The 25,603-nt window shown below is 36.2% G+C and overlaps 1 protein-coding gene and 1 pseudogene across 6 annotated transcripts in view; both read left to right on the top strand.

Annotated features, from left to right (window-relative positions):
• Positions 1–25,603, top strand: part of ADGB (androglobin) — a 235,351-nt gene that overhangs the window by 37,278 nt on the left and 172,470 nt on the right. For 3 of the 6 annotated variants that reach the window (XR_002521725.2, XM_021937748.2, XM_021937747.2), the window contains exons 2-5: positions 4,410–4,434; positions 5,780–5,942; positions 15,330–15,422; positions 23,998–24,069. Coding sequence is in view for 5 of the 6 variants with exons in the window: in XM_021937748.2 (XP_021793440.2) it covers positions 4,410–4,434; positions 5,780–5,942; positions 15,330–15,422; positions 23,998–24,069 (353 nt within the window). In the remaining variant the exon portion in view is untranslated. The remainder of the gene's footprint in view (positions 1–4,409; positions 4,435–5,779; positions 5,943–15,329; positions 15,423–23,997; positions 24,070–25,603) is intronic. The other 3 variants (XM_021937749.2, XM_021937751.2, XM_021937750.2) reach the window with 3 other exon arrangements.
• LOC116275504 lies at positions 10,272–10,429 on the top strand (annotated as a pseudogene).

The raw sequence follows: 25,603 nt of genomic DNA, 5'->3' as shown, positions 1-25,603 counted from the left end.
AACAAACAAAAAAAAAAAAAAAAAAAGAGAGAGAGAGAGAAAGAAAGAAAGAAAGGAAAAGCTGAGCAGGATCACACATGCTTGTAGTCCTATATACTTGGGAGGCCAAGGTGGAAGGATCATTTGTGCCCGGGAGTTAGAGGCCAGCCAGACAAAATACTAAGGCCATAAAAAAAAAGAAAAGAATACAAATACTTATAAATATGTATACAAAGAATAAAAGCCAGGCATGTTGGCACTCCCTGCTACTTGGGAGGTTGAGGTGGGAGCATCATTTGTGCTCAGGACTTACAGACCAGCCTGGGCAACACAGTGAGACCCTGCTTCTTAACAAACAAACAAACAAACAAAAGAAGAATAAGGATCTTCAGGATCCAGAAGTGAAGAGAAAAATTGATGATTGGAGTGCCATGGCTCTGAGGGAAGTCCTATCAGTCTTAAAAAATTGGAATCTTTTGTTTCAATATATACAGGACATGGTCTTGTGCCCAAATGAGGAAAGGAAGTATTCCAACCTTAGATGAAAATATGGCTTTCATAGGTGGGAACTGAACAATGAGATCACTTGGACTCGGGAAGGGGAACATCACACACCGGGGCCTATCATGGGGAGGGGGGAGTGGGGAGGGATTGCATTGGGAGTTATACCTGATGTAAATGACGAGTTGATGGGTGCTGATGAGTTGATGGGTGCAGCACACCAACATGGCACAAGTATACATATGTAACAAACCTGCATGTTATGCACATGTACCCTAGAACTTAAAGTATAATAATAATAATAATACATAATAAAATAAAAGAAAAGAAAAAGAAAAATGGAAAATGAAAAAAAAAAAAAAAGAAAATATAGCTTTCCGAGAGTTTAATCCTCTTTAAAGAGACGAATGAGAAAATCCACCTAAGCACAGAAAGATTTTAAGAAAGCTAACTTTTCACTGAGACTTGTGTAGGTTTGTGACTTGTTTTTACATTATCTATGGGTTCCTGGATGGCTTATTCATTTGGGGTTTCTGACAGAAGAAAACTCAATGTTATATTGGAAGAACATCTTCTCAACACAGGATTGCTTTGGAGGAAGAGGATTGGAGGAGAAGAAAACCCTGATAAGTATAAGTTCATAATTAAAGAATATACAAAATATTGCAGAAGTCACAACAAACAAGAGAACCAAAAATGGAAAGTTTAGGACAATAGAAGAATAATCTGTAGTATAGCATACAAGTGCTTATAATGATTAAAGATATGAAAGAGGAAATCCAAATCCTAAGAGTATAATTGCACTCTTTATTTGAGCCAATGCTATAGTATCAAAAAAAACAAATCTCATTGACTTAATACTACAAAGAATATTTCTCATTCATACCAGAGTGTGACCAGGTATGTAGTGCTGGCTTTGCATGTGCTGAATAAGAGTTCCTGACTCCTTTCATTTTGTGTTATAACCATTTTGTAAGGTGTCCTCATAGGACTCAGGCAGACATTGAGCAGGAAGAGAAGGAGAAGTATCTCACAGAATGTTTATGAACCCAAAGCTAGAATACAACATAACTTAGTGCTAACCAAATTGCAAAAGAAATGGAAACAGGATCGGTAGGCCTCTGGTCAATCTCTACCTACATATAAAAATTTGACAGAGTTTCAATTAGATATTATCAGAAATGTAAATTGTAGGCATTCATTGTTTCATTTCATATAAATGGATGTTACAGAGATAGATTTATTACTTTGTCCAGGTACCATCCCAGTTACTGGCGATGGAGGAAATGAACAAAAAAAATCCCATGTTCCTACCACAGTAGAGTTTACAAATCCTACTTATGGAGGCACACAGTGAGCACATAAAGGATTAGTGAGAGTATTGAGTGGTATAAAAATGGAGCAATATGAAATGATGCAGAGAAGTGTGCCTTGCTATAATAGGGTGTTCAGGAAGGTCCTCCTCTAGCCCTCATCTCCAGTAGGTGATATTTGAGAGACATTTCCCTGTTGCTAAATTCAACATTTAGTTGTTTTCACTTTATCATGCTTGATCTGTTAGCTGCATTTAGGTCTCCTGCTCATGTCCTCATTAAAAAAAAAAAAAAAAAAAAGCTTCACTTGGTTTCCAAGGTATCACCTTCCACTGTATTTGTCCTACCTCAGTATATTAGTTTCTTATGGCTGCTGGAATAAAATATCACAAACTTAATGGCTTCAAACCACACACATTCATTGATAAATTCATTTGGAATTCTCGAGGTCACAAGTCCAAAATGGGTCTTACTGAGCTACCAACAATGTTTCAGCAGGGCTGCCTTCCTTTTTTTTTTTTTTTTTTTTGAGACGGAGTCTCGCTCTGTGGCCCAGGCTGGAGTGCAGTGGCCGGATCTCAGCTCACTGCAAGCTCCGCCTCCCGGGTTCACGCCATTCTCCTGCCTCAGCCTCCCCAGTAGCTGGGACTACAGGCACCTGCCACCTCGCCCGGCTAGTTCTTTTTGTACTTTTTAGTAGAGACGGGGTTTCACCGTGTTCGCCAGGATGGTCTCGATCTCCTGACCTCGTGATCCACCCGTCTCGGCCTCCCAAAGTGCTGGGATTACAGGCTTGAGCCACCGCGCCCCGCGTGCCTTCCTTTCTATAGGCTCTATGAGAAAATCCACTTCCTTGCCTTTCCATCTTCTGGAACTTGATCACATTCCTCAGCTTGTGGCCACTTTTCCCTGTCTTCCAAACCCAGCAATTTTCCCTTTTTGCTTTCTTCAGTAGTCACTTTTCCCTCTAACCTCCTCTGACTCCTTCTTCCACTTTTGAGCACTCTTGGAGGTTACATTGGGACCCCCAGATAATCCAGGATAATCTCCCCATGTCAACATACTTAATCACATCTACAAGCTCCCTTTTTCCATGGAGGGTAACATACCCACAGCTTCCAGGGACTAAGATATGTATGCATTTGAAGTAGGAGTTGGTGGTTATTCTGTCTACCACATTCAGGGACTGCTTTCTTTTCTCAGTGTTCACAGTTATTTCCTCCTTATCTCTCTGACCCTTACGTATAGAGTACCAGGGCAGAAATACAACTCCGTTGATTACTAGAGTATTGAAATATTTTTATATTCCTCGGTAGGTAGTCTTAACAATTACCAATAACTCTGAGTTCCAGACATTTCTGCCTTTTGCCCTAGGTCCCTGACTTGCCCTGAGGACTTTAAATCTTTGCTCCTGCTACATAAAATACAGAATAAATGTCTGGCTTAGTTGGAGGCTTTGAAGACACTGAACCAGCATTGTGGTCGGGGTCAATTTAGAATTGTTATTGCTCAATCTATACCAGCTGTTAGCATCCCTGGGTGTGCCCCTTCCTTAAGTAGTTATTTTCTTGATGATTTCATCCAGTCTTAAGACTTTAAATACCACCTAGATGTTGATTACTCTCAAAGTTTCACTTGTTGTCCAATTTTTCTCCCAAACTTTAGAATCTGACATCTAATTACCTACTCAGTATCCTCAAGGCTGTATTTTTGGCATCTAAAGCACAATCTCATTTATCAGTGCACTGCTGTTTTATGCCCCCTGCCTCAATTTTTCTCCATATCATGGTCTTCTGTCTGTAAGGAAATATCAACTCTGTCTGCTTTCTCTATCTTAAAGTATAAGCAGAATCTATTTCTTGCCTTCTCTTCAGTTACCAAACCAGTCCAACCCCCCCTTAGCTCTCTCCTCTTAATTCAAAGCCTTCTACATTGTCTCCCTTCTTCCTTTAGTCTTTCTCAACATAGCAGCAAGAATGATCATCAAATTCTAATAATACCATTTTGGACCCCTGCTCAGAACCATCCTTTGGCTTCTTATCTCACTCAGTAAAGATCCTTCCCCTGGCTTAGGTAACTTTGACAATCTTCTCACGTAGTAGCTGTCTGCAATCAACTTCCATTGCTTTTCTTCCCATTCACACAGCTTAAGGCATACTGACATCCATATTATTCTTAAACTAAGTCAGGATGCCCTCTGCATCTGGAATACCCTTCCTTCCTGTATCTGAAGAATTCTTTGATGGATAGTCATATAGCTTGATCCCTCACTTTCTTTCATTATTAAAATATTACTTTACTATAGACATTCTCTTTAACCACTGTTTTAAAAATTGAGTACCTTATCAGTTCGCCTGTACTGTGTTATATTCCCCCTTAGGAGTTTCATGTTTGGATACAATCACACACCTCATAGCAACACTTTGGTCACTGATGAGCCTCATATATGAGAGTGGACATCTAGTAAGCTAAGGTTAATTTATTATTGAAGAAAGAAGTTTTTTTTTTTAACAAATTTAATGTAGCCTAAGTGCACAATATTTATGAATTCTTCAGTAGTGTACAGTAATGTCCCAGGCCTTCACAGTCACTCTCAACTCACTGACTCATTAACAGCAACTTCCTGCAAGCTCCACTCATGGTAAGTGTGCTATACAGGTGTACCATTCTGTTTTAACTTTTATGCTACATTTTCACTGTATTTTTCTATGTTTAGATGTGCTTAGATACACAGATGCTTACCATTGTGTTACAGCTGCCTGCAATATTCAGGACAGTAACAGCTGTAGAGGTTTATAACTTAGGAGCAATATACTGTACCATATAGCCTAGCTGTGTTGCAGGCTGTATCCGTTGTGTAGTATGCTTACTAGGTTTGTATAAGCACACTCTATTGTTTGAAGAATAACAAAATTGCCTAACAATGGATATCTTAGAATGTATCCTTGTTGATAAGCAATGTGTTACTGTATATTGTATATTTTACTTAATTTAAGATATTTAATTTGTATCTAGAACCCACTAGAATATAAGCTGTATAGATATTTTAGTCTGGTTTTTTAACTGCTTATCCCATGGTCTATAGGCAGTGTTCTAGCCTCACAAGTAGTTAAAAACTTGAAAACTGAATAATATTCCTATTTTACACTTTAAAAATCATGAAAATGAACAAAAAGTAGCATTCAAGGTTTAGTAATATGGAAACTGTAATACACATATATTTAAAGTCGGAAACAAGCCCAACTTTTCGGTAGAAAATTAGTCAAAATCTATCACAAACCTTAAATATGCATACACTTTGGAACAGGAAGTCTCCTCATTAAAATCTATCCTAACAAAATAATGTGAATGTACACAAAGATTTTGCAGTAAGAACAACCACCATAGTCTTGTTTATGAAAGTGAAAAATTTAAACATTTTAAAAATTGACCCCCCCAAATTTCCAAATATAGAAGCTTAGTTAAATGAAATGAGGTATATTCATACAAGAGGATCTTGTACAATCCTTAAATTAGCATTTAGATAAACATTTAGAACATGAGAAATATTAACAATATGCTGATAAGTGGTACAAACCGGTTTATACAAAGTATATGCAAAGTGATTTAATTTTTGAAAAAATACATATAGACTGATAGATATATAGACAAGATTCTATATATCAGCGTGAGAAGATAGCTATTTATCAACTATATGTTGTCTGTGTTTATGATATTTGATAATACTGTATATCATTTTTTAAAAATTCTTGCTTTAGTAAGTAGGGACTAAGACTCCACTTTAGTTTATGTGATAAACTCTTTGGGGTTATTTCAGTCTTTAGAACCTTAACATGTAGAAGCTGCCTAGCCATAAGTATGATTGTATTAAAAATGTAGTTAGTATGACTCAGCTGAGAAGACAGATTTATGTTATGCAGTTACTCCAATATTTGACCTCAGAGATTTTAATTAAACCTAATCTACCACTCTCTGTCTCTGTCTAGTTTCTATCTTTTTGGCAGTAATGTACAACCTGGTTCTATTGAACAAAAGAAGGGCAAATTCCCAATCTGGCCAGAGTGGAGTGAAGCTGACATAAATTCAGAAAAGTGGGATGCAGGCAAAGGTGCAAAAGAAAAGGACAAAACAGGAAAAAGCCCTGTATTTGTAAGTAGATGTGAATGTGACTAGGTTTCATTTTGGTTTTTAGTTTTATAATGGAATGAGATTTGTAAACATAAGAGGGTATTCATTCTTCTCCACAATCTCCATTCAAAAGGGAAATTTTTTATTTGTCTATTGGCCCCACCTCCCAACACTCCCACTCTGTCTTTCCAAGCCTTAGACCTGAGCTTCGGTGAATCATATTTGGGTAAACTGGAAGAAAGTGATGTGACCAAAGAATCATAATGAAATAAAGGAAAAATTAAGAGAGAAGGCAAGTTAGCCAGTGGACCTTGGACAGAGTTTGGAAACAGGCATTTATAAAGAGTGGTTTAGAAAATGAAAATCCACAGTGGACTTGTAAGCTGTGACCTGGAGATAATAGGAAAGATAATTTTTCAAAAGAAATGTTACTGTGAGATGAAAACTGTATTCCTCCTACTGTCTCCTCAAGATATGTGAATAAAGATCCTTACTGCTCTTCTTTTACTTTTTGTCACATAAACATGGCATGTCCCTGAGATTGGCGCTAAAATGTAGAATTTCTACATTTTCCAATTATATTACTTTAGGTTATCTTGCCTATTTAAAAATGTTTACTCTATTTCTAAAGGCTTCAAAGTTGAGGCTATGGGTCTGACTTGGCATTTAAAATATGATCTACTTATTGGGCACAATAATTCATTTAAAAGTATTTATGGAAAGCAATATAAATTTCTAGACATAAATGTAAGTGCCAGAAGGGTTTAGTTGAATTTTGCATAAAGCGTTCTGAAATAGTAAATCTTAGGATGTATGTTTTGTTCACAAAATACTGTATCACAAATTGCATGATTCATATTGGTCAATTTGTTAACAAAAGGTATTCAGTAAAGGTGTTGCTGACTCTGTTAGCACCTAAACAATTTCCAAATTAGCAACATGTAAGGGAACAAATTCTTTGCACTACATCTAAAATGATTATGGGACTTCTAGATGCAGAGGGCTTTGAATTCTCTGGGTTCAAATGAAAATTGGCATATTCTATGTATTTTTTTCAGTGATTCAAAACTTATGGAGAGAGAGAAAGAGAGAGAGGGAGTATGTGTGGGTGCGGGTGTGTGTGTGTTTAGCCTTCAGAATTTACATCAGAAGGATAGAGTGTGCAAATCCTCAGCTGAGCAGTTGAACTCTGGAAAAGTTCTAGAGATGAGTCACTCTGAAGTCTGGAGAAACTACAGACAGGGAAAGGCAAAAGTGCTTGAAATTTTTGAAATAGGATATAAAAATAACTTTTTAGGGAGCTTGGAGAGCAAACATTCCTTCATCACACGACTGAAAAGGTTTTTGCAAATCCCTGGAAGGTTGGGGGTCAAATACTGGGATTTATCAGAGTTATTAAACCAAGGGCAAGTCTATCGGATGAACATTTATTAGAGGAAAATCAGAGATACTGGAGCACTAGCAAGTGTGACATCAGTGTGTTGGTCACCTGATGTCCATTTCATTTCGGGGCAGCATATGCAAATGAGGCTGCCTGACATTGGACCCCAAAGTAGATACTGTGGCCCTTGTACTAAGGAGCTTTATAAAACTACATGGTTTAAAAAAGCACTAGGCCAACTCTTGCTGTGAACAGGGGCTATCCATTAGAATGTGACAATTGAGAACCTTAAACAATATCCTATTCTGTCACTTTAGCTTTCAAGAGTAGGAGAGCACTAGGTCAAACCAAAATGTAAAGTGGTAAAATCTAGAATAGAACCTTACTTTCCACTTCTGGTCTGTCACAATCTCACCCATGGCTCATGAAGCAGTAGTTCCTCCACTGGAGTGAGTCGTGGACAGTGTCCAGGCCTTGTGATTGCATCTGCGTGAAACGGTTGCATGGTAGCTCTTAGCCCTGATTTGCAGTATCCATATTTTACTAAGATTAATTTCCTTAAGCATTCAACTATAGCAAGTACCCTTGGAGTTTTGCAGAAGGCCATATCCCTAGATGTGAGGCTAGTCATCAGGAAATCAGCCTCAGATGAATTCACTCTTCCCTCTAAGTCCAGAGAAAGGTCTCACTTCTTTAGCTAAGTGATGAGAACTAAAGAATGTGATGGGTGAATCAAATTGTGAATATATTATGCATTACTGTAAGGTCATTATAAGGGACACAGCTAAAGAAAAATAATGTGGAAAGATTACCGTTAACTTCTTAATGAGGGAGACCCAAATCCTGGGGAAAAGGGAACCACAACAAGGTCAGTTCCACATTCACCTTGTTCTTTTTTTATTTATTTATTCCTCTCTCAAGTACATTTATTAATTCAAGACACGAAGGTTAGGGATCAAGCACAAAGTAGTGTCCTGGGACCTGTGTCAGTTTCTTGAGTTGGAGAGACAGAGGATATTGCCTAGGACTGCTAAAGCAATCCAAACTTGAACCAAAACCCCAGGGCTAATGGCAGAGAAGCGATCTGAAAATTTTGGATATAATTTTATTTCAAGATATTTACTCAACTCCTAAACTATGTATGAAGGAAAAGCTATGGAGCAAATGAGTAAACAGCAGCAGCTTGAAGGTGAAGTAAAAAATGATTTAATGGTGCTTTGGAGATAAATTTAGGAACATCAAGGTAAAGGGACCCTGATATACACTCCAGCTTTTTTAGACAGTGCACCAGACCAGCTAAGCATTCTGTATGAAGTAAGGGCAAACCAAATTTACACCAGCCCTACCAAATCCTGAAACCCAGTGTTGACTGGGTCAGGTACATCTTGTACTCTGCCTGCCAAAAGGAAGTAAAATTCTCCTCTCTAGAAGAAGACATCATTATCTAGAGCCCATATTAATTTTTATACTCAGTGTATATCATTCATCAAAACTTATTAAGCATGTGAATTCTACCAGATGTACAAAGACAAGCTGGTACCGTTCTTACAGAAACTATTCCAAAAAAATTGAGAAGGAGATACTCCTCCCCAACTCATTCCGTGAGAACATTATCATCCTGGTAACAAAACATGACAGAGACACAACAGCAACAAAAAACTTCAGGCCAGTATCCTTGCTGGACATTGATGTAAAAATCCTCAGCAAAATACTTGCCAACCAAATCCAGCAGCACATCAAAAAGCTAATCCACCATGATCAAGTAGGCTTCACTCCCAGGATGCAAGGTTGCTTCATCAGACACAAATCAATCAGTGTGATTCATCACATAAACACAACTAAAGACAAAAGCCACATGATTATCTCAACAGATGCAGAAACAACTTTTGATAAAATTCAACACCCCTTGATGTTAAGCCTTTTCCCATTTACAAAAAAGTGCAGCTCACTTCCTGCATTCATTTAATTTTACATAAACATACTCTTTGAGGCTGAAGCAAATCTGACTAATTTTCAATGTGAAAATAAAACATAAAAAGCTGTTCTTAGAGTTATTTCTAAACAGAACTTCTCTCTAATATTAATGTAACAGAAATGTATATGATGATCAGTATTTAATACTTTTCTTCATGTGATAAATTTCAAAGCACAGAATAACACAAAGTGGAACATCACATTCTGCAAAAAACAATGTATTTCTCTCCAGATATTATTGCCGTCCTTGCTGTTGTGCAAGCCTCAAACTTTGCAGTGATTACTTGTATTTCATTTCATTTCCCTGATATTGGTAGTAGGCTTTTGGGCAAAATGTCTTCCAGACAGATGAAGATGTGTGGCATCATCAGAACATGGGTGACCTTGAAGATGTTGCTGCCCTGGGGTGTGATGCTTTTCCAGCATTCTTTTAATCAACAGGAGTCTGAGGTTTACCTGGTTAATCATGTGCTCAGGATTGTCCTTCTTGAACAGGATGTAGGAATTCAGTGCTTTGATGTTTAGAGGTGGTGAAAGAATTTCTTATACCAAACGTGTTTTATCTTGGAATAAACACTGCAACTGCAAGCACTGCTGGTGAGTATTCTCGGGGGCAAGTGGGAAATGGTTAAAAACTCTCAATAAGCTAGGTATTGAAGGAACATACCTTGAAATAAAAAGAACTATCTATGAAAAACCCACAGCAAACATTATACTGAATGACAAGAGCTGGAAGCATTCCTCTTGAAAACTGGCACATGACAAAGATGCCCTCTCTCACCACTCCTATTCAACACAGTATTGGAAGTTCTAGCCAGAGAAATCAGCTAAGAAAAAGGAATAAAGGGCACCCTAATAGGTAGAGAGGAAGTCAAACTCTCCCTGTTTGCAGATGACATGATTCTATATCTAGAAAACCCCATAGTCTCAGATCAAAAGCTTCTTCAGATGGTAAACAACTTCAGCAAAGTTTCAGGATTCAAAATCAGTATACAGTGCTCACTTCAGCAGTGCATATACTAAAATTGGAATGATACAGAAAAGATTTGCATGGCCCCTGCACAAGCATGGCCCTTGCACAAGCATGGCTCCTGCACAAGCATGGCTCCTGTGCAAACATGGCACACAAATTCGTGAAGAGGTCCATATTTTTAATTAATAATCTAACTTCGCAATTGAAATAATTAGAGAAGCTAGAACAAATTAATCCCAATGCTAGCAGAAGATGAGAAATAATGAAAATTATAGCTGAACTGAGGGAAAATTAGACAGGAAAAATAATTTCAAAGATCAACAAATCCAGTTGTTGTTGTTTTGAAAAAATTAGTAAAACAGACCACTAGCTAGACTAATAACAAAGAAAAGATACAAAATCCAAATAAACACAATTAGAAATGATGAAGGTAGTGTTACTACTGACCCCACAGAAATAAAAACAACTATCAGAAACGACTACAAACTCCTCTATGCACATGAGCTACAAAACCTAGAAGAGATGGATAAATTGCTGGACACATACACCCTCCTAAGACTGAGCCAGGAAGATATTGTTTTCCTGAACAAACCAATAACAAGCTCTGAAATGGAATCAGTAATAAGGGGCCTACCAACTAAACAAAAGCCTGGCACCTGATGGATTACAGCTGAATTCTACCATATGTAGAAAGATGAGCTGGTACCATTTCTACTGAAACTATTCTAAAAAATTGAGAAGGAGGGACTCCTCCCAAAGTGATTCTATGAGGCCAGCAATATCTTGATAACAAAACCTGGCAGAGACACAACAAAAAATGAAAATGTCAGTTCAATATTCTTGATGAACATCGATGCAAAATTCCTCAACAAGATACTTGCAAATCGAATCCAGCAGCACATCAAAAAGCTAATCTACCATGATTAAGTACTCTTCATACCCAGGATGCAAGGTTGGCTCAACATATGCAAATCAATAAACGTGATTCTTCACATAAACAAAACTAAAGACAAAAACCACGTGAATATCTAAATAGATGAAGAAAAGGCTTTTGATTAAATTTGACACCACTTCATGTAAAAATCTCTTAATAAACTAGATATTGAAGGATCATACCTCAAAATAATAAGAACCATCTATGACAAACCCACAGTCAACATTATACTGAATGGGTAAAAGCCAGAAGCATTCCCCTTTGAAAACCACCATAAGACAAAGATGCCCTCGCTCACCACTTCTATTTAACATAGTATTGGAAGTCCTAGCCAGAGCAATCAGATAGGAGAAAGAAATAAAGTGCATCCAAGAAGAGAGGAAGTTAAACTATCTCTATTTGAAGATGACATAACTCCATATCTAGAAAACCCCATAGTCTTGTCCCAAAAGCTCCAGTAGCTGATCGTTCAGCAAAGTTGCTGGATACAAATTCAATGTATAAAAACCACTAGTATTCCTATACACCAACAATAGACAAAATGAGAGCCAAATCAGAAAGGCAAGCCATTCACATTTGTCACAAAAGGAAGAAAATACCTAGGAATTCAGCTAACCAGGGAGGTGAAACAACTATACAAGCAGAACTACAAAACTGCTCAAACAGAAACAAACAGGAAAACATTCCATGCTCATAGATAGGAAGAATCAATATCATTGAAAAGGCTGTACTGCCCAAAGTAATTTACAGATTCAATGCTGTCCCTATCAAAATACCAATGACATTCTTCACAGAACTAGAAAAAACTATTTTAAAGTTCATATGAAACGAAAAAAGAGCCCAAATAGTCAAGGCAATCCTAAGGGAAAAAAAAAAAAAAAGAAGAAGCTGGAGGAATCACTCAACCTGACTTCAAACCATACTATTATACAAGGCTATAGTAACCAAAACAGCATGGTACTGATTTGAAAACAGGCACATAGACGAATGAGGCAGAGTAGGGAGCCCATAAGTAAGGCCACACATCTATAACCATCTGATCTTTGACAAAGCTGACAAAAACAAGCAATGGGGAAAAGCCTCCCCATTCAATAAATGGTGCTGAGATAGCTGGCTAGCCATATGTAGAAGATTGAAGCTAGACCCTGTTCTTACACCATACACAAAAATCAACTCACGATGGAATAAAGACTTAAATGTAAAACCCAAAACTATAAAAACCCTGAAAAACAACCTAGGCAATACCATAGCATCCTGGACATAGAAATGGGCAAAGATTTCTTGACGAAGCCACCAAAAGAAATTGCAACAAAAGCAAAAATTGACAAATGGATCTGATTAAACTTAAGAACTTCTGCACAGCAAAATAAACTATCAACAGAGTAAACAGACAAACTACAGAATGGGAGAAAACATTTGCAAACTGTACATTTGACCAAGGTCTAATATCCAGTATCTATAAGGAATTTAAACACATTTACAAGAGAAAAACAAACAACCACATTTAAAAGTGGGCAAATGACATGAACAGACCTGAACTTCTCAAAAGAAGTCATACGTGCAGCCAACAAGCATATGAAAAAAGCTCAATATTATTTATTATTAGAGATGCCATCTCACACCTATCAGAATTTGTATTATTAAAAAGCCAAAAAAAGTAACAGATGCTGGTGAGGTTATGGAGAAAAAGGAATGCTTATAGTTCAACCATTGTAGGAAGCACTACGTCAATTCCTCAAAGAGGTATAAGTAGAACTACCATTTGACCTAGCAATCCTATTACTGGCTATATACCCAGAGGGACATAAATCATTCTACCGTAGAGATACATGCATGTGAATGTTCATTGCAGCACTATTCACAATAGCAAAAAACATGGAAGCAACCTAAATAACCATCAATGACAGATTGAATAAAGAAAATGTGATACATATACACCATGGATACATATACACTATGTGTACGTATACACTGTGAAACCATGAGAAAGAACAAGATCATGTCTTTTGTGGGAACATGGATGGAGCTGGAGGCTACTATCTTTAGCAAACTAATGCAGGAACAAAAAACCAAATACCACACATTCTCACTTCTAAGTGGGAGCTAAATCATAAGAACTTATAAAGACCAAGAAGGAAACAACAGACACTGGGATCTACTTGATTAGGGAGGCTGGGAAGAAAGAGAGGCACAGAAAAGATAACTATTAGGTAGTAGGCTTAACAACCGGCTGATGAAATAATCTATACAACAAACCCCTGTGACATGAGTTTACCTGTGGAACAAAGCTCCTCACGTACCCCCAATTATAAAATAAAAGGGTTTTTTTAAAAAAATTACAAGATATGAAAAGAAATAGAACCAAGTGACTGAAAACCAAGAGGAGAAATCAAATAATAGAAATTGATCCATGAACACTTTAGATTTTGGCATTGTTAGATAAGGAACTTTAAAACAACTAAATATTTGCAATAAAGGAGGGGAAAATGATGTGAGAAAACCCAAGAAGTGTAGCAACAGCTCCTGGAAATTCAGTCAATTTTTCAATGATTCACTTTTTGAGAATCTTGCCTGGATGTTGACATATGCTTTGTCTTCATTCAGATTATTCCAGGATCTTAAAGGTGACAATAAACTACATCTTCAGATAAACATATATACTTACAATGTTCGGACTATACACAATGCCCTCAAATATAACCTGTTTCTCAGGCCACACCAGACTTAGGGTAAAAACATGATTACTATGAAAATCACAAAACAGTATTTATTTATCCCTGTCCTTATTAACTCAGGTGAAGCTTAGTTGCTCTTTATCCTGTACAGATAGTTTATATTCCTGAAGCAATTTCATTTATAACTTGGCAATTTTAATGTTATGTTTTATAAGAAGAACTCTTACATAGTACTTGCCTGAAGCACTTCTAACTTACTAGATTGCTAGCATTTGAGAGTATGCATTTGGATATTACTCTTTCTCCAGAGCTCACTAATTGACCCATAATAAGAGTTCAAAAATTAATGAATTAATTGCTTTCTTGGGCATTTATCTTAGATAAATGAAAACTTATGTTATGCAGGTGTTAACAGCAGCTTTATTGGTAATAGCCCAACCCTGGAAACAGCCCAGATGTTCTTCAATAAACAATTGGTGAAAAAACAAATGTCTATACATGAAATATTACTCGGCAATAAACAAAAACAAACTATTGATACCTGAAACAACTTGGATGAATCTCCAGAGAATTATACAGACAGAAGCAAAACCAATCCAAAGGATTTCATACTTCCTTACAATTATACCACATATGGCGTGATTTCATCTATATAACATTACTGAATGTTATATAGACATTTGGTATATAATGACAAAATTATAGAAATAGAGATCAGAGGAATTTCTGCCAGGTGTTAGGGATGGGGTATGGGATGGGGAGTGGAAGCATAGGTATGGCTATGAAAAAGCATAGGAATGGTACTTGTGGTGATAAAATTGTTCTATATCTTGACCGTCTATGTCAATATCCTGGTTGTGATACTGCTTACAGTTTCACAAGATGTTACACTTGGAGAAATTGGGTAAAGGGAATACAAGAACCCATTGTATTATTTCATACAGCTGTATATGAATCTATAATTATCTCAAAGGAAAGAGATTAATTTTTAAAATTAACAAATGAAAATCAGGTCAAACATCCAAGTTTTATTTATATATAATCTTGTTTATGATTCTAATAGTTGAAAATTAAATAAATATTTTTAAATCTTCTCCATTCAAGTAAAAAAATTTTTTCAATGGAGAATGTGGCCATGTCTGGCCCATCGTAAATTGCTTTCCTGCCATATCTAATTTATTTTCCAAAGCATCTCATGCTTGTTTGGGCTACCTCATATACAATCAAAATGCAGCTCAAAAATCAATGAGCATATTACATGTAATCAATGAGTATATGTAAATTACATACATTATTGTTAAATTCAGTATTTTTAAAATACTCCATGAATTAGCTCTTATGACAAGGACGCAAACTGCTTTGTAAAGGCTTGTTGATTGACCAAATCAATTTATTTCTTTTTTATTAAAATTTAGTTGTTTTTATTTTAATAAAACAATATGGAGAAAAAACACAATTTATTTTTATATAGCATTTTTTTGAAGACCCTGAAGGAAAGATTGAGTTACCACCATCGTTGAAAATTTATTCCTGGAAACGTCCACAGGATATTTTATTTAGTCGGGTAAGAAAGTTTTTTCTATTAAATAAAATACTTACTATGTGGATGTATTATCCTAGTGATAAAAATTGCATTTTTGTAATGATTTAGGGTAAGTTTCTCCTGTGGTATTCAGTAAAAAAAGTAATTGCTTTTTGGCAACTAATCAAAAATAAATGTTTATCAATATAGTTTAATATTTCTTGTACTGGCTTCTGAGATATTATTGAATTTTTGTTTAGAGCCTTTACTTTTCTTCTTCTCTCCAAAGTGTTACATTATCACTTAAAATGTTGTGTATGAAGTTATTCCTTAATTTCTGACTGACACACTTCTTTCTGCTTCTTTGCATGAACATTCATAGGATGGAGATCTGTTTTCTCCTGTGTTTATTAGCATTAATTTTCCGGCCCAAGAGTTTTGCACTTAGATATCTCTATTTCAGGGATTCTTGAAGTATTTTCCAGAGAACACATTAGTTTCTGGATCTCACATCCAACCACTTGAATCATATTGACTGGAATATCACTCAGTAAACTTTCATTTTTAAATAGCACTTGTAGAGATTAAATCTTTAAACACACTGGTCTATCTTAATAACAGCCATGTTAGTTTGAATATATTTAGATTTTCCAAGGGTTAAATTACCACTAATGCCTTTGTCCTTCCTTGAATCTGCTATTATTTTCACCTAATTCATAGGAAACCAGTGGGTGAAATGATTTAGAAGTAGTCAAATGATAGTAATAAACCTGATTGTTCTGTACATTTGTGGAATCCATTAAAATTATGTATATATATAAAATTTATTTTATTCCTAAAAGTTTTAGCCTCATTAGAACTGCTACTAATTCAAGAAAATATAATATATCCATCATATTTTTCAAGTACTCTTACTAGTTGAGTAAATCAGATGAATCTAAATTCAAAGATTCACTAAAATGCAAAAATAATATTCTACCTGCCAGAGTATTTTTTGAATGCCTACTTATAAGATATTTGAAATAAAATAAATCAAATATATATGAACCATGCTTTTAAGTTACTTATAGTATTAGATAACATTGACATGAAGAATATAAATTCTGTGATATTAATATAATGTACTTAATATTAATATGTTACTAACAATATTCAGTCTCTGCTCAATATAAGTACATGGTTTACATTTCATACAAATAACGGGTATGAATTGCACAAGATGATGCTGTTTTAAATTTGGATAAACATAAAAGTCTTTTTCCTGAGGTTCCCTTGGTCAAGGAGGTGGGTCTGCCCAGTAAGTTGGGGAAGCCTTAGGATTTTACTTTTTAGTATATATTCCCCCTTTCCTTTTTGGGCAAGATATGCCAGAGGCAGTATCAATGGTCAAGGTTTTATTTTGGTTCATATTAATGTCAGGCTGGTGTGACTACCTGTGCCAGGCCATCATGTTCCTTGGTGGCACCCCTCTGGCCAAGGGACTTAGAGTCTAAAGACTTACAGCCAATTACCCATTTTAGGCAAGATACAAATGGAGGTGGGCAGGTGTTTATTAATTATTAAAACCCTTTTAAGTAATATAAGAGCCCAAAATTAAAGTCAAAAAGCAAGGGTACCAAATTGACCTGTCTTTAAGTTTTATGCATTGAGCTATCAGCTGTTTAGGCATCTGTGTGCCCAGGAGGCAAGACTCTGAACTTAACAGCAGAAGGATTAGTTAATAGCACCTGATAAGAAATCTTTCAGTGGGGTGAAGGTATTGATAGTAGTCCATGACTTGACTGGAAATTGTAAAAATATTTTACAACCTTGTAGTGACTAATTTTTATACTTTTGATAAGTTTCAACAACAAATCTGAGACTTAATTTAGAAGAATTTAACTTCTGATGACATTTGTCAAAGATGTTAAAGGGCTCAAAACATTTGATCAAAACAGAATCACACGCTGGCTATGGTGGCTAATTCATGTAATCCCAGCACTTTGAGCACTTTGGGAGGCTGAGGTGGGTGGATCATTGAGACCAGCTTGGCCAACACGGTGAAATTATGTCTCTGCTAAAAATACGAAAATTATCCAGGTGTGGTAATGCATGTCTGTAATCCCAGCTACCCCGGAGGCTGAGGCACAAGAATCACTCAAACCTGGGAGGCAGAGTTTTCAGTGAACTGAGATTGGACCACTGCACTACAGCCCAAGTGACAGAGCAAGACCCTGTCTCAAAAACAAACAAACAAACAAACAATAACAGAATCATGGGCCTGATAGTTAAAAGACTTTAAAGGCAATATAAAAGATTACATGAATGTAAAAACATTAACTCTTTTTAATCTCAGAGTTTTATGTAATCAAAAATCTAATAATAATAACATAGGAATTATCTTGATAAAATATAAAATCTTATTTTTTTAAAGCCAGTTGCCCAAAAGGCAAGAGAAATCTTTTTTAGTGTGATTGATTTTCCTTACGGAAAACCCATTTAGATAACCTGGAAGTCAAGCGTGATGAAAGAAAAAAATACTTGAATTGAATCAGACACAGGAAAAGTGTGTTCAAGGTTGTGAGTATAGTAGGGGAATACACAATTGTTAGTAACTGCATGAAAAGTTTTGTGATTTCACTGAAAAATTTAGACATATTTAAAAAGCCAAGAGTACAAAATCAAGTTATAGTTTTGGAAAACATTGCGTTTACTTTATACTTTATTGTATTACATTTATTTTATTTTTAAGATAAAACATTTTAGCATCAGGCCACAACAACAACTAGAACCAGATGAAAAAAGTTACAGGATCTGATGAAAAAGCTGAAGGAGAAAGTTATCATCTCAGTCCTTCTGAAAGGGACAAAGAGTTGAAAGCAGCAAAACAAACAACAAAGTTGAATTTTTGAGATATGATTCTGATAAGTTTTTAAAATAAATAATAGAATTTAAATAAAAACTTATAGTAATTTTATTGAGCACAAATAAATACCTTAAGAAAACCTTTTTTTAACATAGGGGTCCAATTTTAGAAAGACTCTAGAAAATAATTTATGTACATTGTCACAACTTACACAGACCATATATGACATGTTTGGACTTTCTTGTTTTATGTGGTTTTCTTTTTTAAATAATAAGTCATTTTATTTTAGGCCAAAAATTTACCATCTAAGTTTTTACATAAAATTATTTTTTATAACCTTTTTTAACCAAAAATATACTTTCATATTTATATAAATACCTCTCTTTTATTTACTTTTTTTTTTACTTTATTTTACTTTCAGAGATAGGATCTCACTATGTTGCCCAGGCTGGTCTTGAACTCCTGTACTCCAGTGATCCTGTTGTCTTGACCTCCCAAACTGCTAGGATTACAAACATTAGCCACTGTGTCCAGCCACTGTATTAGTCCATTCTCACACTACTATAAAGACATACCTGAGACTGGGCAATTTATATTTATGGAGAAAAGAGGTTTAATTGACTCACAGTTCCACAGGCTGTATAGGAGGCATGGCTAGGGAGGCCTCAGGAAACTTACAATCATGGCAGAAGGTGAAGGGGAAGAAAGCACTTCTTCACATGGTGACAGGAGAGAGGGAGAGTAAGGGGGAAGTGCATAAGCTTTTAAACCATCAAATTTCATGAGAACTCCCTCATGATCAGGAGAGCAGCAAGGAAGAAATCTGCCCCCATGATCCAATCACCTCCCACTGTGCTCCTCCCCCAACATTTGGAATTACAATTCAACATTAGATTTGGATGGAGACACAGAGCCAAACCATATAAGTCACCTTTTTAAATAAAAAACTTGTAAATAACCCCTAAATTATATAAAATTATTTTTAAATAAGAACACAATTTATGAAATTATATATTAACTAAAATTTATAGTTTTAGTAATGTTAAATTTTCATGAAAACCTAAGCAGCAAGAAATCCTTAACTATTTATCAGATGTTAGTATCTCATAAATGAAACCATTTTACAAATTTTAGAAACATGTATTTTTTTTATATTAAACCCTCTTTTAGTTGGAAATGACCCAGATATCCAATGAGCATCCAAAATAATTTTAAGATTTTAAATTACACAAAAAATCTTCCTCCAAGCATTTATCTCATTTTTATGTACTTTTTAAATTTTTAACAGTGTATAATAGGTTAGTCTTGAAAACTGAGATATTAAACAAAGGTAGTCATCATTTAAAGTTTTTTTTCTAACCATTTATCAAATCTGTGAACATTGGTTATTCACCTAAATAAGAATCTTAAAGTGAAATACATGGGCATTTTGCTGATAACTCAGAAGATTTAGTCATTTTTATTGAAACAACAATATTAAGTTAGTCTTATTTGTTTAAAAAAAAAAGTCACACAAACAGAGATTGTTTTGTTTTTGGCTCGTTGATAGTCTCACAATCTTTGTGCCAAACTCTGACACCTTAAAATAACTAGCAGAGGCAAACATAAAGCATATCTAGACAAAAATGTATGCTGATGATTCTGAAGAAATTTTTAGTTTTATCTTATTAATTTTTTTTTTTGAGACAGGATCTCAGTCTTGCCCAGGCTGGAGGGCAGTGGAATGATCATAGCTCATGACAGCCTCAACCTCCTGGGCTCAAGTGGTCCTTCTATCTTAGCCTCCCAAGTTACTGGGACCATAGACACACACCACCATGCCCAGCTAATTTTTCTATTTTTTGTAGATACAGAGTTTTGCCATGTTGTTCAGGCTGGTCTCTTAATCCTAGGTTCAAGTGATCTGCCCACCATCGCCTCCCATAGTGTTGAGATTACAGGTGTGAGCCACCTTCCCTGGCTTTTTATTGTACTAATAATTTTAAAACAAGTTTTATTTACCAAAGATTCATTTGAACTTGAAAAGCATTTGGACTTATTTTATGAATACTCATTTATTCATAAGCCAGTTTGGTAGTATGTTAGACACAACAAATAGCATAATACATGTACATATACATAAATATATCTAAACAGGTATATGTATATGTGTGTATGTATACACAAACACACACGCACACACACACAAAGATCCAGTAGTTTTTATCTCAGGACTCTAGCCATGAGAGAACATCAAAAACTCAGTGGTCTATAAAAGATAACTGGATCCATCTTATTTTTGAGAAAATTGAGACCTGTCCACGTGGCTAAACTTTGTTTGCCCTGGTAAGTAATCCTGTAATAGCTCTGGACCAAAATTTTGGATAAAGCCGTTTTCATTTTTAAAAACATGTTTTATCCTTTTGCTTTCAGTTTTAAATGAGTTTCCAATGTTTATGATTTAGCTGAGACTGGATGAACTATATAAGAAAAATAAAATGTCCGAATAACCTTGAAATCATATGTTTTATATCAACACCAGTAGCTTAATAACAGCAGATTCAAAACAGGCAGAAAAGAAAAATAAATAGAGAGCTTTAGAAGGTTCTACTTAACTCTAAAGTTGCAGGTTAAGTATTTGAGCTCTGATTCTTTTTTACTGTAATTTGCCCATCGGTTTTAAAATTTTCACACAAGCAAGCTACAGTGTGTAACCAGCTAGAGTCTCAGGTAGACTAGAAAATAATTCACGTTTTTTTTTTCCCCGCACAAAGCTTGACACAGATACAATAAATACTCCTGAGTGCCCGCAAAAAATCAGGGGCCAGGATTTTGGAAAGGGTTTGTCCCTAGTGAGGAGAAGCCTGTTTTGTTGCATTCTGACAATCAGATGGACCTGGTCTTGGCTGGTGCAATTGAGATCATTCCAAAGCACCCTCAGAAGTAGGGGTGAGACTAAACAGACACAAACGCGAACGGATCTGACACAGATGGAGCACCCCAAACTGATCCCTGAAAGATGATACTGGAGAAATATCATGAGACCTTGTCTCAAACGCAGACAGCACCACAGTTTAATTGTCCTGCATTAAGTCCAGACGTCACAGAGGCCAACACAGCAGCACAGATGACCTACACTAGGACAAACAGCTAGAGAAACCAGATGGCAGAGACAGAGGATTTTCAGGTGCACTCCAGTTGACTTACCCAGTTCTTGGAGCCTGTTGACTTCCCAGGTGTTGCTTTCCTTACACCAACAGAGAATGATAGCAAAACCTGATGCCATGAAAAGGAGGGAAGGGAAATTCCCTGAGACAAAGGCAGTCTTGGTAACTGCTGGCTAGGTTTGGGGACAACTAGCCATGAGCTGCTGGCATTTTGCAAGTGGCCCCTGCCCTGACTGGTAGCATTAACAAATAATCCCTGGCACACTGCTGCAGGCAATTGCTCCACTCATTGGAAACCAGGCATACAGGTTGAGTCACTTGAAACACACAGTTTTTCACAAAGGGCACCAAATTAGTAACTGACTCAAGTTTGGCTGCTCACTGCCCAGAGGCCAGAACACAAGAAACAAGATGTGGTGAAAGTAAAGTAACTGTATTCAAATGCTAGAAGTTGGGGAATGGCCAGGTTTATGCCCTTAAAAGACAATTTTTTGCTTTGGGGGTTAATTGAGGGAGTTTAAGAGGGAAAACTTGGTAGGCGAAACATGTCCAGGAGGATGCAGGTCTGCAAGTCTCTGCCAATGGCTATCTTGAATATTTGCCCTTCCGCAGGTCTGGGTGATATCATTGACATCATCTTGACTTTGGCCTGATAATGGTAGACTAATCGTTCATAACTCCACTTAAGCAGGAGAATTCTGCAGCTGGATCTCTATGCCTGGTTTGTTTCAAAAGTAGCCCCTGGGATTTTTAAGCAAGTGCATAATTAGATAAGTGAGCACTGTGCATAGGGATGCCTGGTGGGAAAGGAGGGAAACTAAATTTTACAGTGTATTTTATGGCTAACAGAAATAAAGGAAAAAAAGTTTCAAAATGCATTTTGAAGCTAAGCTACTCGATTACGCTATCATAAAGTACCTTAAAATCCTGAATTTAGGATAGCAGAATAAACATGAGCCCTTCCAACCAAGAAGGTTAACAAGTTCTGATCACAGAATAATTTACCAGACCTGTTTATTTCTAAGAACTAGAAACGAGTGGCCCAGACCCTTGAGCACTGAATATATTGAATAGATTAGGATGTCTGAATATTTATCCTTCCCCAGGTACAGGTATAGGCAGTAGAAGTGTGAAAATGCCATTGTAGAGACCTCTGCCTTAACATTTGTTGTATTTTACAAACTTAATTTCTACTTTTCACTTGTCAGCAGGAAGCTATCAAGACTAATACTGCAAACTTTAGGTATCTAATACTTATTAATGTATAGATTATCAACTTTGGTAATCATTGAAGTATGGGGGCATTTCAGAAGCATTCCATCACAGTCAGTCAAGCCAGAAGAAACTATGTTTATAATTTATGATCTGCAGAGTCAATTTACGCCTTTAAGGCAGTTTTAGGTAAATTTTTCTCTAGCTTTTTTTATTGACTTTTCAAGATGCTACTTGTATAGATGAGTGAAAGTAATTGATGATGTTAACTTCCTTAAAAACTTGATTCTGTAATCCAAACCATTTTCATGTTAATTTGGTATGTTAAATATATATACTTGATATGAATTATAGCTCAATTTTTAAAAGTTACAATTGGCATTTCCCTATTAGTTTTACTTTATTATTATTTATTGGTACCTGATTTAGATGTGTACTAATTAAATAATGATCATCAAAATAATTTTTTAATCTAACAGGATATTAACTTGAACTAGATTTTAAAAAGCTATCACAATCTCAAACAAAAATTTAACACTAACAAAATAGACAATAATAATTAAATGGGAGAAAAGCTATTAGGCTAATGTTAGTCATCCAAGATGAAGATATTTTCCCTGCTATCAGTTGTTAACTAAGTTTTCAGGTTTAGCTTCAGTGGTTAATTTAGATTTTAAAGCAGTGGTCCCCAACCCTGGTCCATGGACCAGTACCAATCTGTGGCCTGTTTGGAACCGGGCCACACAGCAGGAGGTGAGCGGCGGGCGAGCAAGCAAAGCTTCATCTGTACTCACTGCCGCTCCACATCACTTGCATTATCAGCTGAGCTCCGCCTCCTGTCAGATCAGCAGCAGCGTTAGGTTTTCATAGCAGTGTGAACCTTATTGTGAACTGCGCATGCATGTAAGGAATCTAGGTTGTGCACTCCTTATGAAAATCTAATGCCTGATGATTTGTCACTGTCTCCAGTCACCCCCAGATGGGACTATCTAATTGCAGGAAAACAAGCTCAGGGCTCCCACTGATTCTACATTATGGTGAGTTGTATAATTATTTCATTATATATTACAATGGAATAATAGTAGAAATGAAGCACACAAAAAATGTAATGTGCTTGAATCATCCCCAAACCATCCCTGACTCCTTGGTTCATGAAAAAATTGTCTTCAAACAGGTTGAATCAGGTTGGCCTATTTCCAGCACCAACCGATTTATGCCTAGTGTTCCATTATTGGAACGTTAAGCAGGTAGGAGTTATTTATATCCTCCCGCTCAAGGTCATCGCCAAGGTCTGATTGCAAAAATTCAAAAAATTGCAACCTCAGGCATAAATGGATTAAAACTGTTTCATTAAATTACTTTTTTATTATTTTTCTTAAGGAGTAATATATACCTATATATATATATTTTTCAGACTCCGGTAGTTGTGAAAAACGAAATAACGTTTGACTTATTTTCAGCAAATGAACATTTACTCTGCAGTGAGGTATGTACAGAAATATGAACTAAAGTCTCATCATGAATTGCCTTCCAGTCCTACTTAAACCATTCCCAGATAGTCGATTTCAACTCTCCCTTGTTCACCTTTAAGTTTTGGTATTATATATACATATATAATATTGAAAAATTTATATGGGGGTTGGTGTTTGAGACAAAGTCTTGCTCTGTTGCTCAGGCTAGAGTGCAGTGGTGTGAACACAGCTCAGTGCAGTCTCAACCTCCTGGGCTAAAATTGATCCTCCCACCTCAGATTCCTGGTAGCTGGGACTACAGGGATGTGCCGTCACCCCCAGCTAATTTTAAAATTTTTGGTAGAGATGAGATCGCACCACATTTTCCAGGCTGGTCTCGAACTCCTGGGCTCAGGCAATCCTCCCACACGGCATCCCAAAGTGCTGGGATTACAAGCATCAGCCCCTGTTTCTGGCCAAAGATTGTATATATTTAAGGTATACAACTTGATGATTTGATATACATTGTTAAATATTTATCACAATTAAGCTAATCAATATAAACATCAACTCAGTTATTGTGTGTGTCAGTTAATATTGTGTATTATTTATTGTGTGTGTTATTGTGTATGTATGTATATATGTGTGTTAAGAACACTGAAGATCTATTCTCTGAGCAAATTTCAGATATAAAATACAATATTGTTAACTACAGCTGCATTGTTGCAAGTAGATCTCCGTAACTTATCTTTCAGAACTAAAACTTTGTACCCCTTACCAACATCTTCCCCATATCCCCCTCCTTCCAGACCCTGGTAACCACCATTTCTCTGTCCGTTTCTCAGACTTCTGTATTTTTAGATTCCACATATATGTGAAATCATGCAGTTGTTTGTCTTTGTTTGGCTTATTTCACTTAAGGTAACAGTATTTTACACACCAACATTCAAAAGGAAAATGAAGTCTCTTTACCTGAGTTTAGTGAGCCTCTATTCTCCTGCCCCCGGTCTCAGAGTAGCTGTACTCTCTCCCTCTGGGCTTTTCCCCTTGGGATCCATATGACCAGCATTGGACATGAAGTGGCTGCCCATCTTGTCCTATGCCACATCAAGAGGGCGGGTATAGTGATGTTGTATGATGTGATAGTGCAAGGGAAATTAGGGTGTACTTGGATTGCAATACAGCTGTCCTACTTCTGGTGGGAACTCATCCCCCCACCTCCTACTCCCCACCTCCCCGCCCCATGTTGGGTCGGGTTTTATCCATACAAGCAGGCCTGTTCCACTCCTCTAAGTTAATTAAATCAGAAACAAGAACTTTTAAAACTTATTTTCTCCGAAGACTCAGAGGAGTGAGGCATAGTCAATATTGCTTGAAATACTTTTTCTTATCTTCAATATCTTGACCAATATTAAAACCAAAATGTTATATTTCTTCAAGCAGTTATACATATTAGTATAAAATTATCTCTAATTTGTTTTATGTTTTAGTATAAAATACACCTATTTTATGAATCCTAAACCCACTTAGACTTTAGCTTTTCATTTTTCAAGGGAAGGAAAGTATAAA

This window comes from Papio anubis, chromosome 6, assembly GCF_008728515.1.
Source record: "Papio anubis isolate 15944 chromosome 6, Panubis1.0, whole genome shotgun sequence".
Lineage (NCBI taxonomy): Eukaryota > Metazoa > Chordata > Mammalia > Primates > Cercopithecidae > Papio > Papio anubis.
Note: the sequence above shows the minus strand (reverse complement) of the source record. Positions and strands in the feature narration are given on the sequence as shown.